The sequence below is a fragment of the Cryptomeria japonica genome, chromosome 8, assembly GCF_030272615.1.
Source record: "Cryptomeria japonica chromosome 8, Sugi_1.0, whole genome shotgun sequence".
Taxonomy (NCBI): Eukaryota; Viridiplantae; Streptophyta; class Pinopsida; order Cupressales; family Cupressaceae; genus Cryptomeria; species Cryptomeria japonica.
Genome location: NC_081412.1, coordinates 584,158,159 through 584,171,294, shown reverse-complemented (window position 1 = coordinate 584,171,294; position 13,136 = coordinate 584,158,159). Strand labels below are relative to the sequence as shown.

Here is a 13,136-nt window from a genome sequence, read left to right as displayed (position 1 = left end):
GAATTGTTTTACAACATTTTTTTTTTGAAGAGTCCCAAATAGAAAAATCTGTAAAGAAACTATTACTAGATATACTATCATTATTTAGGGGAAGCTTTTTCACACCTAACCACCTTACAATTCAAATTTTCATATTTGGTTCAGCCTTTGCCCATTACAACACTGAAGAATTCTGATGTTTTATTTAGTCTTTCATGCCATCGATAATTGCAGTAATTTGAATGATTCAGAATGGGGATGATCATTTAAAATTGCCAAGACAAAAAGGCCCATTCCAAGAACAAGCCATCTTCAACTAAGAATGGAGAAAGGCAAAAAAAAGTCATATGCCCACGTCACTGAAATCTTACAAGAATTTGAATTAAACACGTCAAATCAGGTAGATATCGGATGTTTAGTCCAACCTTCTACCTGCCTCGATCTCGATTTAATGTGAGCGGCTGAGATCTTTCTGACTGTAATCAAACGTTTGTAAACGATTCTGCACCGTAGATTTTTAACTGCTACTGTATCGACCTCGGACTTTTTCAGGCTTGAACGTCTTCGGCATTTGCTCTTTCAGCGTTAGGAATGTAAAATTGGGGGAAAAAAAAACGACCTGATGACCCTGCCAGAAGTTTAGTGTATTATACAGAGAAGCTTGAAATGTATTAAATATGCAGCTCATTGTGCTTTAGACTGCCTTTATTTCATCTCATTTCTGCATTTTATTGAGTACTTACTTGACTGTCTGCGTTACAGCAAAATGGTTCAGGTTAATAAAAAGCGCACCATATTTCCAGCCGCTCCATCCGAAGTTCAACAGATCAAACTGTCGTGCTCAGATTTAGCAATGGTGTTCGCCCACTACATTCAAAAAGGCCTCCTCTATCAAACCCCTGCGGATGATTTCCCCTCTTATGTAGAGGGTCTTGTCGAAAGGCTGTCTGAGGTTCTGGTAAAATTTTATCCTTTGGCCGGCCGGTTAACAACTAGTCCTCTGGATGGAGGTATTTACATCCTCTGCAACGATTCGGGCGTCGAATTCATCGAAGCCACAGCAAAAGACGTAAGTATTGCGGATCTGACCACAGCAGAAGTTACACCAGCTGTCGAAGAACTTTTTGCCCTCCATGGGGCCGTCAATTTTGAAGGCCATCGCCTTCCGTTGCTCGTAATCCAGGTAAATCAATGGATCCATATTTCCTGGTTTGGAATGGCAAGGGTTTACTGCAAATTAAGAAAACTATCCAGAATTCTTTAATTTGAAAGCTTAAGTTTTTTGTATAAGGGTTTTTAGGGTTTCAGTAATCATTGACATGAAATTTGCAGGTAACTCAGCTGAAAGACGGGGTTGCCGTGTGTTGCACGCTCAACCACGCCATAGCCGACGGCGCTTCGTTCTGGGATTTCTTTAATTCGTGGTCACATCTCTGCAGAACAAACGGCAACAAAATTCCTGTTAACCCCATTTACGACCGTTCTCTGCTAGAGCCTCCTGGATCTGCAGTTAGACTTGGCCTTGATCCGGACGGTCACGTTCCACGGTTTTGCCCGCCTCCACTGCGGGTAAAATTGTTCCATTTCACCGCCCATACGATCAGCCGCTTAAAGGAGCAGGCAAACCAGGATTCACCATTAACGATCTCTTCCTTCCAGGCGTTGAGCGCACACGTGTGGCGGGCAGTCACGCGTGCCCGGAGGCTCTGCCCAGACGAACTCACGACATTTCGTGTTTCTGTCAATTGTCGGCATCGGCTTCTTCCTAAGGTGCCTAGCTCTTACTTTGGCAATGTTGTTCAGAGCATACGCGTGACCGCCACATCTGGGGAGCTTAACAGTTTGCCTCTTTCTTTCCCGGCGGGTTTGTTGAACGATCTAATTGCAGGTCATATGGACGGGGTTATTAGGGAAAAGATTGTTAACTGGTATAAGGAGCCGGTGGTGTATAAGCTGGATGCGTTTGAAAAGAATTGTTTGATGATGGGGAGTTCTCCGCGGTTTGAGATGTATGAGAATGATTTTGGGTGGGGACGACCCGTGGCGGTTAGGAGTGGGACCGCTAACCGTTTCGACGGGAAGATGTCTGCTTATCCCGGTCGAGAAGGCGGAGGAAGTGTTGAATTAGAGATTTGTCTTCCTCCACCTGTAATGAGTGCTTTGGAAAGTGACCCTGATTTTAGTTGTCCCTCATCCTTGATTTAATCCAAGCCATTTCTCACCCATTTCTACCATGTTGGGGACTTTTGAATTGAATCTTCAATAGAGATACTCTTAATTTTTGTATGAAAGTATGTGGCACTAACTTTCTACAATAAATATAAAATACAAATCTTTTTTAAAGTAGTTCTACACAATTTTTTTAATGCAGTTTCAATATATTATGTAGTCTTTAGGAGGAGTTTTTTTTCAATATTATAGAAGATTAGAATTCAAGTACTATCTAATTGTCTACAAAATGGACTTTGTCATTAAATCAAATGTCCTTAAATGTCTATCAGGAGTTGTTCTTGTATACATTTTTTATATTTGATAGCAAATTTGACACAATCTTATTCTTCAATCTAAATATTGTTTTTGCTATTGGGAAATCCACTACGAGTATACCATATAATAATGAAACTATAACCTGATGTTTTGGTTAATATTGTTTATGGAATATTATATATTGTTATAACCTAATGTTAAATAATATTGTATATTATTTAACCTTGAAGTGATTTAAAATAAATTTAGATCTCATTTTTCTTTCAAATATATTTTTGTTTATCATATGCAGATTCTAATCATAAAGTTTAAAGTATTATTTGGAGAAATTAGTATGATACCATATTATTCATATTTATTTATCCAAAACCTTTTTTCTCACTGAATCGATCAAATGCTACATTTTAAATTTATAGCAATCTATCTCTACCATCTTTGGCGAGGAATTAAAGGTACATTCTAGTCCTTGTAAAAATTATTGTTAGGAAATAAAAATCTCATCATATGTTTGCTCTTCTCCATGAATTTATTTTGCCAAATAAAATCATATCTAATCTAGAAATGAACTTTATCATAAAACTAGTCTTTAACATCATTATCCTCAATGGCTATGTTGCATGATATTGAGAGAAAGGAAACTATGCAGCCAATTCACCTTTAGAAAGTAAACGCACATTGCTTCATAAACAAAGACAACTCTTCAAAATTACAAATGAGCTTTTAATTTTCCTATGATTTGATAGGAATTATATTGTGATTGCACTTAATCTATAATAGGTATGCTAATTACATTTTATAATTAGTTGAATTCATAATTGATTCAAAATTCATAAAGAAGAATAAATTATTTGTTTAAATGTGTTAATGGAAGTTATTGTATATATTTTATATTACAAGGTGTGGATTACATTGTTAATTGAATTGTCGAGTAATTTGAGGTTGATATTACATGTAGGTGTTCATCATCCTTCCTCATTACGGAGACATATACACTCTCTCATATTTAGGCATATCATTCATAATTAAAGTTCAAGGAGGCATGTAGACTTGCTAAGCTCTACACATGTGAGATTGCAATCAATATTAGACCCTAATTATCATTGTTCAAGTTTGCAAACTCTTCAAATGTTTTTACAATGATTTCAACCAAAAATGAAACCTTCTATAGGTTAAACAACAATAAAGAACATACATGAAGAGAAGCATATGTTCTTATTGTATGTCACTAAAATTATGACTATTATCAATTATGCTAAAATATATTAATATCTAAAAATAAAGATTATCATTTAAGAAGGAAAAAAGTGTTTTTAAAAGTATGCACTCATTTCAACATCAACAAATTTTCATTGATTACTAGGTATGTTTTTGTCATAGCCAAGAACAACATACTTGGCCATAAAATATCCTTCATGTCTGTGGAAACTCCATGTATAGAGAAAATTGCATAGGAAACCTTGTAAGCTCTAAGAAAATCCTTGACCTATATTTCAATATTCAAATAGAAAAATAGGTTATGTACTCAAGAAAAACATAAGGTTTAGTAGTAGATACTTAACATTAAAAGAAAGGATTGTATACTTGATTTCCCTAGTAAACAATTGACATATAGAGATGGTGAAGCTTATAGTTGACACCTGATGTGAAGGAGTTGATGCAACCTAATAATGATGTCTTTGTCTCAAGAAAAGTTTTCATGCTCAATATTAGGAAAAAGATTATGTGACCAAAACAATCTAAAACTTTTCTCAAAATTGCTTTGGGTTGATAATCTGTATAAACTTTATTAACAAAAGAAATGCCACAATGGTTAATGGTGTATGTCAAATATAAATATATAAATATGAAATAGCATGAATCCATTTATGTAGTTATTTTTTTGGGGAGAGAAATTCAACCACCATAGCCATGAACTTTAATATATTTTCTAGGTAGTAAATCCTCTTGTGTAATCCAATAATGATAATTAACATAATTCAATAAGCACATTTAGTGACTACATATATAAATTTCTACTAGATTTTAAATAATATTGTTTAGTAGTAGATACTTAACATTAAAAGAAAGGATTGCATACTTGATTTCCCTAGTAAACAATTGACACATAGAGATGGTGAAGCTTATAGTTGACACCTGATGTGAAGGAGTTGATGCAACCTAATAATGATGTCTTTGTCTCAAGAAAAGTTTTCATGCTCAATATTAGGAAAAAGATTATTTGACCAAAACAATCTACAACTTTTCTCAAAATTGCTTTGGGTTGATAATCTGTATAAACTTTATTAACAAAAGAAATGCCACAATGGTTAATGGTGTATGTCAAATATAAATATATAAATATGAAATAGCATGAATCCATTTATGTAGTTATTTTTGGGGGGAGAGAAATTCAACCACCATAGCCATGAACTTTAATATATTTTCTAGGTAGTAAATCCTCTTGTGTAATCCAATAATGATAATTAACATAATTCAATAAGCACATTTAGTGACTACATATATAAATTTCTACTAGATTTTCGTTCTTTATAATTTGTTATAGTTGGGCTCATAATTTCACAATCAAAGAGGAAAACTAGTTGACATGAACATAGGATATGAACCCATCTATAAAGACCTTACCACCATTTATTATTTAAATAATGGAATACATAATCTTAAATTTAATATTCAAGAATGAGGTTTTCCTATATCAATGTGGGTCATTGTATTTCTTAAGAATCCAAATGAAAAATAGAATGTGGATTATCAAGAATCTAAATATTTCATAATTTTATTGTTAGATGTAAATATTAAAGCATTTGAAGTAATATATTCTCATGTAAAAGTGTCTAGGTAAAGCCTAGTCAATCCAATTAACAATGTTGATAATAAACTTCAATTAATATAGTTGTAAAATGAGAACATATGAAAAAATAGTAAATAAAAAGTAACGTTTATAATTATGCTAGAGATCTTAGAGTGCATTCTATAGAGCATGGTGTGAATGTGAGAATAATACATTGAAAAGGAATATGAAGGAAAATGCAAAGGGTCAATCCCCCAAAGTAATGTTAGGTGTGTTGTCTCCAAATAAGTCCTTCACAATGTAATGCTTTCTCCAACAAAAGAAAACACTTGAGCAAGACACAAGGCTAGTGTGAAATCCATTTATCACTAACAACTTAGTGCCCAACACACCATTGATTTTCAAATACTTCTTAGGAAAGGACTCCGCCATCATCTTAAATTGTCAATAATAACATATCTTTACTTTGAAGTCAATTGGGTGCAAATCTTCCAATTCGTACTTAGGACTCAAACAACCTATCTTACCATGCTCATTTTTGGCACTTTCAATTCCATCAACAAAACAATTATGAACAACCAAAGCTCAATTGCCTTTAATATAAAATACATACTATAAAAAAAACATAATTCTTAGAAAACTTCTTTACTTCAAATATCATTAGCATAAAATATGAAAAGAAACTCCTCAACCTCATGAATGTCTCACGGAGATTTGATATCCTAAGCTACCATATGTGTTATGGTCATTGTTAGGTGTAAGGTTCTTTTCATGTGATGTTTTAAGTAATGTGCACTAACTCCCCTTTTTTAGTTATGATCTCTTTTAAAAATTACTTTTTACATAAATATTCATAATTGCTTAAATCTTTCTAATCTCAAATATTGAAAGAAAACAAACAAGAGAACATCTACCTGACATGATGAATGCCTCTTTATCTGCTACCATGGTCGGTCGTTGGTCGATCTAGTCTAAACTGGAAAAATAAACCGATTTGGGAAAAAGCCATTATCTCGAAGAGTCCAATCCCAAGTGGAACATGATACAAAACTCTATCTGCAGATTGCCATTAAAAGAAAGTTTAAGCTTTTCCTTGTCGACTGTGGAGATATCTATTTTCGGTATCACAATAATTTGAAGATGAGCAGTCTAAATCAGTGATTTCTAATTAAAACAGCCTGATCTCATGGACATCTTTAAAAATCTTCCATTTCATCTCATTTCTGCGTATTATTTTCTGCATTTTATCTACATCAGAGCAAAATGGTTCATGTTAATAACAAGCGCACTGTATTTCCAGCCACTCCATCCGAAGCTCAACAGATCAAACTGCCGTGCTTAGATTTACCAATGCTGTTCGTCCAGTACATTCATAATGGTCTCCTCTATCAAATTCCTGCGGGATACTTCTCCTCTTATGTAGAACGTCTTGTCAAAACGCTGTCCGAAATACTGGTAAAATTTTATCCTTTGGCCGGCCGGTTAATAACTAGTCCTCTGGATGCCGGTATTTACATCCTCTGCAACGACTCGGGCGTAGATTTAATCGAAGCCGTGGCAGAAGACCTAAGTATTGCGGATCTGACCACAGCAGAAGTTCCGCAAGCTGTCGAAGAACTATTTGCCCTCAACGGAGCCGTCAATTTTGAAGGACATCGCCTTCCGCTGCTGGGAGTCCAGGTAAATCAATGTGTATATTTTCCGGTTTGGAAATAATCTGGAATTTTAAAATTTGAAGCTGAAATTCTTTGTATAATGTTGTTTAGGGTTTCAGTAATCGTTTAATATGAAATTTGCAGGTAAATCAATGAATGAATAAATATTTTCCGGTTTGGAATGGTAAGGATTTACTGCGAACTAAGGCTGTTAGGGAAAATAGTCGGAATTTTTTAATTCGAAGCTGAAATTCTTTGTGCAAGGGTTTATAGGGTTTCAGTAAGCATTGATATGAAATTTGCAGGTAACTCGGCTGAAAGATGGAGTTGTCATTTCTTTAATTCGTGGTCATATCTCTGCAGAAAAAACGGGAACAAAATTCCCGTTAATCCCATATATGACCGTTCTCTGCGCCTGGCAAGTCTGCAGTTAGACTTGACCTTGACCAGGACGGTCACGTCCCGCGCTTTTGCCCGCCTCCCCTGCGAGTAAAAATATTCCATTTCAGCGCCAATACGATCAGCCGCTTAAAGGAGTGGGCCAACCAGGATTCAGCCGCTTTACGATCTCTTCGTTCCAGGCGTTGTGCGGGCCCGGAGGCTCTGCCCGGACGAGCACACGATATTTCGTGTTTCCGTCAACTGTCGGCCCCGGCTTGTTCCTCCGGTGCCCAGCTCTTACTTTGGCAATGGAATTCAGGGCATACGCGTGACCCCCACATCTGGGGAGCTTAACAGTTTGCCTCTTTCCTTCCAGGCGGGTTTGTTGAACGGTCTAATTGCAGGTCATATGGACGGGGTAATTAGGGAAAAGATTGATAAATTTGGATCTCATTTTTCTTTCAAATTTGTCTAGAGATATTTTGGTGAGTAAAATATATTTTTGTTCATCTTATACAAATTCTAATAATAAAGTTTAAAGTATTATTTATCAAAAAAAAAAAAGCTACTTTCTATAGTTTTATGTCACATTGTTGATTGAATTATTTGGTAATTTGAGGTTGATATTTCATGTAGTAATCATTCTTATTTCTTATGAGAGAGACATGCATTATACTCCATGTGAGAATATGATTGATCATTGAAGTCCATTAACAAATATATTTTCACCATAGCTAGGAATATCATGCTTACCCATGAAATATCCTTCTTATGTGAGGGAACCCACTCCTTATACAAATAAACTTAAACAAGAAAACTCATTATCTATAAGGAAATGCTCAACCTATCTTTCAAGATCCCAAAATTAAAATATGCACAAGGTATTAGTACTAGATTCCTAAAATAAAAAAGGAAAGATGTTATGATTCATGTTCCTAGTAAACAATTAACATATTGAGATGGCGAAGCTTAAATTAGTTGATATCTATTGTGAAGAAGTGGATGTAGTCTAATAATGATCTCGTCTTCATCTTCATAAATGTTTATATACTTAATATAATGACAAATATTTGTCAACCAATGGAATCAATAATTTTTGCATACTATTTTAGACCAATAATATATAAAACTAAATATTCTACTTAATTTTAAAAAATGGCATAAATGATTAATTTTGTACATGTCAAATACATTATATTGTTGAAGAAAATGATTTTACTTATGTAATTACATTTTAAAAAAGAAAACTTCAATCGCCATAACTATAACTTTAAATTGTAATGTATTGAGTCAATATTAAATCCTAGTAAGAAATATAATAAATGACAATAAACATAATTGAATATGCATATTTCGAATGACTGGTTATATCAAATTTCACTACATCATTTTCTTCCTCTATTTGTTATAATTGAGCTCACAATTTCATAGATCAAGAGGACATTTGATTAACATGCACATGGTATAGGATCCCATCTATTAACGAGTTGACCAATTACTCTACCCTACTATGATGAGAGATTCATTGGGAATACAAGGGGGCCTTGACAACATTCATTCTTTCTTATTGGTGGTTGATTCATAACTAACACAGGTGGCAGAGACAACTACTTGGGTGGAATCACAAGTAGTAGATGTAGAGGTAGTCGTTGTCTCTGGCTACAATTTATTCTACTCTGCGACGAGTAGCCCAGTTCGACATCTAGGGGAAAGATTCACAAAGGACCACAATTTATGATTTGAATGAAATGTCCATCTTAGATTTCAAATTCAAGAATGGAGTTTTCATATATTTTACTTAATCTAGGTGTTAATCTTGGAGTGCACTCCATAGAATTTGATATGTAAATGTTAAGTGAGAAAATGTGAAAAAACAAGCAAATAAAAAAGTAATGTATAAATTCATCTTAGAGACTCGAAGTGCATTCTATAGAATTTGGTGTGAAGGTGTGAATAATACCTTGCAAATGAACATCAAGAGGAATTCAAAGGGTTGATCCTTCAAAGTAATTTTAGGTCAATTGTCTTAAAAGAAAGCCTTGACAAGGCAATTTCCTCCAACCAAAGAGAATGCTTTGAAAGAGCAACATCACTAGTGAAAATCCTTTTATTGCTTGCAACTTAATCTCCAACATATCATTGATGTTCCAATACTCCTTAAGAAATGGAACAAGGAAAGTAAAACACATTTTTTATTACAATCAGCTAACTACCCCTTTTGTCACACCAGGAAAAGTTTAAAACACATTTTTTGGGACTATTTGAGAATGAAGAAAAAATGGAATATCATTTATAATCATTTTCCTTATGTTTTTTGTTTTTCTATATGGTGGAAAGAAGCAGTTTTTGGTTTGAGACTTCATAAGAATGTGATTTCTAATTCTATGAGGCAGTTTATTTTGTTGCACATTTGAAAAAGTAGATGCTTGAAAGTGTTTTCTAATCACATTTTGCATCAGGAAGTAGATATTCTAAAGTTTTACTATGACATTATGTTTCATTTCGTCTTTTTATGTTCGCAGCTGAAGAAGAAAACCTACAACAAACCGCTCGATGAGATAAAGTACCAGTTTTTGCAGCTTAATGAAGGTGACATCAAATGTACTAGACAACTACAAGACATGTTCAAATTTTCGATGTAATATGCTACTTTAGTTCATGAGTTCTGGTTCAACTATATATAACTGGTTATAATTCAGTCATGTATTTGAGTCTTGCTGACTATGCTGTGTTGGTTCAACTCCTGTGCAGCCCTATTGAGCTGCAATTACTTATATTGTATCAAAAAAAAAAATCAAATTTTCATATTTGATTCAGCCTTTGCCTGTTACAACACTGCATAATTCTGATGTTTTATTTAGTCTTTCATGCCATCAATAATTGCAGTGATTTCAATGATACAGAATGGGGAGCATCATTTAAAATTACCAAGAAAAAAAGGCCCATTCCAGGAACAAGCCATCTTCACCGAAGAATGCAGTAAGCAAATAAAAGTCATATGCCCACGTAACTTGTTGCGACTGAAATCTTATAAGAATTTGAATTAAACGCGTCAAATCAGGTAACTATCGGATGTTTAGTCTAACCTGCTATCTGCGTCTATCACGATTTAATGTGAGCGGCTGAGATCTTTTTGACCGTCATCACACGTTTATAAACAATTCTGCACCGTAGATTTTTAACTGCTACTGTATGGACCTCGGACTTTTTCGGTTAAACTGGTTTTAAAATTGTGATGTCCTATTATGTTAAACTTTCATGTTATCCAGATAAAAAATTTATAGAATAGATTCAGAATGCAGAAGCCCTGCTACTACTGTCTCTCCGTCTATAACACGAAAATTATTTTCCGTATACGACAATATAATCGAAAGTTGGCATGAACGTCTTTGGCATTTGGTCTTTCCGCTTTAGGACTCTGCTTGGGAGAAAAAAAATCTACCTGATGGCGGCAGCCAGAAGTTTAGTTTAGCTTATAATAAAGATGCAACTCATTGTACTTTAGGCTGTCTTCATTTCATCTCATTTCTGCGTTTTATTGGGTACTTACTTGCCTATCTGCGTGACAGCAAAATGATTCATATTAATAAAAAGCGCACCATATATCCAGCCGCTCCATCGGAAGCTCAACAGATCAAACTGTCGTGCTTAGATTTAACAATGTTGTTCGCCCACTATAGTCAAAAAGGCCTCCTCTATCAAACCCCTGCGGACGACTTCTCCTATTATGTAGACCATCTTGCCGAAAAGCTACCCGAGGTTCTGGTAAAATTTTATCCTTTGGCCGGCCGGTTAACAACTAGTCCTCTGGATGGCGGAATTTACATCCTCTGCAACGATTCGGGCGTCGAATTCATCGAAGCCACGGCAAAAGACCTAAGTATTGCGGATCTGACCACAGCAGAAGTTACCCCAGCTGTCGAAGAACTATTTGCCCTCAACGGGGCCGTCAATTTTGAAGGCCATCGCCTTCCGTTGCTCGTAATCCAGGTAAATCAATGAATCCATATTTTCTGGTTTGGAATAGTAAGGGTTTACTGCGAATTAGAAGGAAAATAGTCGGAATTCTTCAATTGGAAGCTGAATTTTTTTGTACAAGGGTTTTTAGGGTTTCAGTTCGATATAAAATTTGCAGGTAACTCAGCTAAAAGACGGGGTTGCCGTATGTTGCACGCTCAACCACGCCATAGCCGACGGCGCTTCGTTCTGGCATTTCTTTAATTCGTGGTCACATCTCTGCAGAACAAATGGCAATAAAATTCCCGGTAATCCTGTATACGACCGTTCGCTGCTAGAACCTCCTGGATCTGCAATTAGACTTGGCCTTGACCCGGACGGTCACATCCAGCGCTTTAAGGCGCCTCCACTGCGGGTAAAATTGTTCCATTTCAGCGCCCATACGATCAGCCGCTTAAAGGAGCGGGCCAACGAGGATTCGTCCTTTACGATCTCTTCGTTCCAGGCGTTGTGCTCACACGTGTGGCGGGCAGTCACGCGTGCCCGGAGGCTCTGCCCGGACGAACTCACGACATTTCGTTTTTCTGTCAATTGTCGGCATCGCCTTCTTCCTCCGCTGCCCCGCTCTTACTTTGGCAATGGAATTCAGGGCATACGTGTGACCGCCACATCTGGGGAGCTTAACAGTTTGCCTCTTTCTTTCCCGGCGGGTTTGTTGAACGGTCTAATTGAAGGTCATATGGACGGGGTTATTAGGGAAAAGATTGATAAGTGGCACAAGGAGCCGGTGGTGTATAAGCTGGATGAGTTTGAAAAGAATTGTTTGTTGATGGGCAGTTCTCCGCGGTTTGAGATGTATGAGAATGATTTTGGGTGGGGACGACCCGCAGCGGTTAGGGGTGGGACCGCCAACCGTTTTGACGGGAAGATGTCTGCTCATCCTGTTCGAGAAGGTGGAGGAAGTGTTGAATTAGAGATTTGCCTTCCTCCGTCTGTCATGAGTGCTTTGGAAAGTGATGCGGACTTTATATGTCCCTCGTCCTTGATTTAACCCAAGCCATTTCTATCATGTTGGGGGACTTTTGAATTGAATCTTCTATTGAGATTCTCTCAATTTTTATATGAAAATATGAAAATAAATGCAAATCTTTTTTAAAGTAGTCTTGCACAATTTTTGAATGCAGTTTCAATTTGTTATGTAGAGTTTTTATAAGGAGTTTTTTTTCAATATTATAGAATATTTGAACTCAAGAATCGTTTATGTGTTTACAAAATGGACTTTTCTATTAAATTAAATGTTCGTTAACACTCTATAAGGAATTGTTCTTGTGTACATTTTCCATATTTGATATCATATTTGGCACAATCTTATTCTTCATTTGAGATATCATTTTTGTTATTGGGAGATCCACTAATAAGGTACTATATAATAATGAATCTATAACCTAATGTTTTTATTAATATTGTTTAACAATTCATAAAAAATTTGACCGTGTTGCTTGTATTATAATTTTACCATCTTGAAGCAATTTCAAATAAATTTGGATCTCATTTTTCTTTCAAATTTGTCTAGAGATATTTTGGTGAGCAAAATATATTTTTGTTTAACTTATGCAAATTCTAATCATAAAGTTTAAAGTTTTATTTGGAGAGAATTATATGAGACCATATTATTCCTATTTATTTATTTATTCAAAACCTTTTTTCTAATTGAATCGATCAATACTACATTTTAAATTCCTAACAATCTATCTCTACCATCTTTGGCGAGGACTTAAAGCTACATTTTAGTCCTTGTAAAAATTATTGTTAGGAAATAAAAATTCCATCATGTGTGTGTGCTCTTCTACTTGAATTTATTTTGTCAAATAATATCATATCTAACCTAA

General features: G+C 35.3%; 2 protein-coding genes and 1 pseudogene across 3 annotated transcripts; all 3 read left to right on the top strand.

The window, feature by feature from the left end:
* The first annotated feature begins 407 nt into the window (after nt 1-407).
* LOC131054654 (BAHD acyltransferase DCR) lies at nt 408-2,322 on the top strand. Of its 2 annotated transcripts, XM_057989203.2 has the most exons (3): nt 408-647; nt 742-1,162; nt 1,312-2,322. In XM_057989203.2, the coding sequence occupies exons 2-3, from the start codon at nt 746-748 to the stop codon at nt 2,182-2,184; spliced, it is 1,290 nt and encodes a 429-aa protein (XP_057845186.2). In that variant the 5' UTR covers nt 408-647; nt 742-745; the 3' UTR covers nt 2,185-2,322. The 2 variants fall into 2 exon arrangements, with proteins under 2 accessions (XP_057845186.2, XP_057845185.2); XM_057989202.2 differs by having other exon boundaries at nt 409-1,162.
* Nucleotides 2,323-6,159: 3,837 nt separating this feature from the next.
* LOC131054639 (BAHD acyltransferase DCR-like) lies at nt 6,160-7,776 on the top strand (annotated as a pseudogene).
* Nucleotides 7,777-10,535: 2,759 nt separating this feature from the next.
* LOC131054655 (BAHD acyltransferase DCR) lies at nt 10,536-12,444 on the top strand. Its single transcript, XM_057989204.2, has 2 exons — nt 10,536-11,280; nt 11,426-12,444. Exons 1-2 carry the CDS (start codon nt 10,864-10,866, stop codon nt 12,296-12,298), a joined length of 1,290 nt encoding a protein of 429 aa, XP_057845187.2. The 5' UTR covers nt 10,536-10,863; the 3' UTR covers nt 12,299-12,444.
* Nucleotides 12,445-13,136: the final 692 nt, after the last annotated feature.

Coding starts and splice junctions, on each gene's coding strand:
- LOC131054654 (XM_057989203.2), top strand. CDS start 746: ATGGTTCAGGTTAATAAAAAGCGCACCATATTTCCAGCCGCTCCATCC. Junction 1,163..1,311: donor TTCCGTTGCTCGTAATCCAG/GTAAATCAATGG, acceptor TGAAATTTGCAG/GTAACTCAGCTGAAAGACGG.
- LOC131054655 (XM_057989204.2), top strand. CDS start 10,864: ATGATTCATATTAATAAAAAGCGCACCATATATCCAGCCGCTCCATCG. Junction 11,281..11,425: donor TTCCGTTGCTCGTAATCCAG/GTAAATCAATGA, acceptor TAAAATTTGCAG/GTAACTCAGCTAAAAGACGG.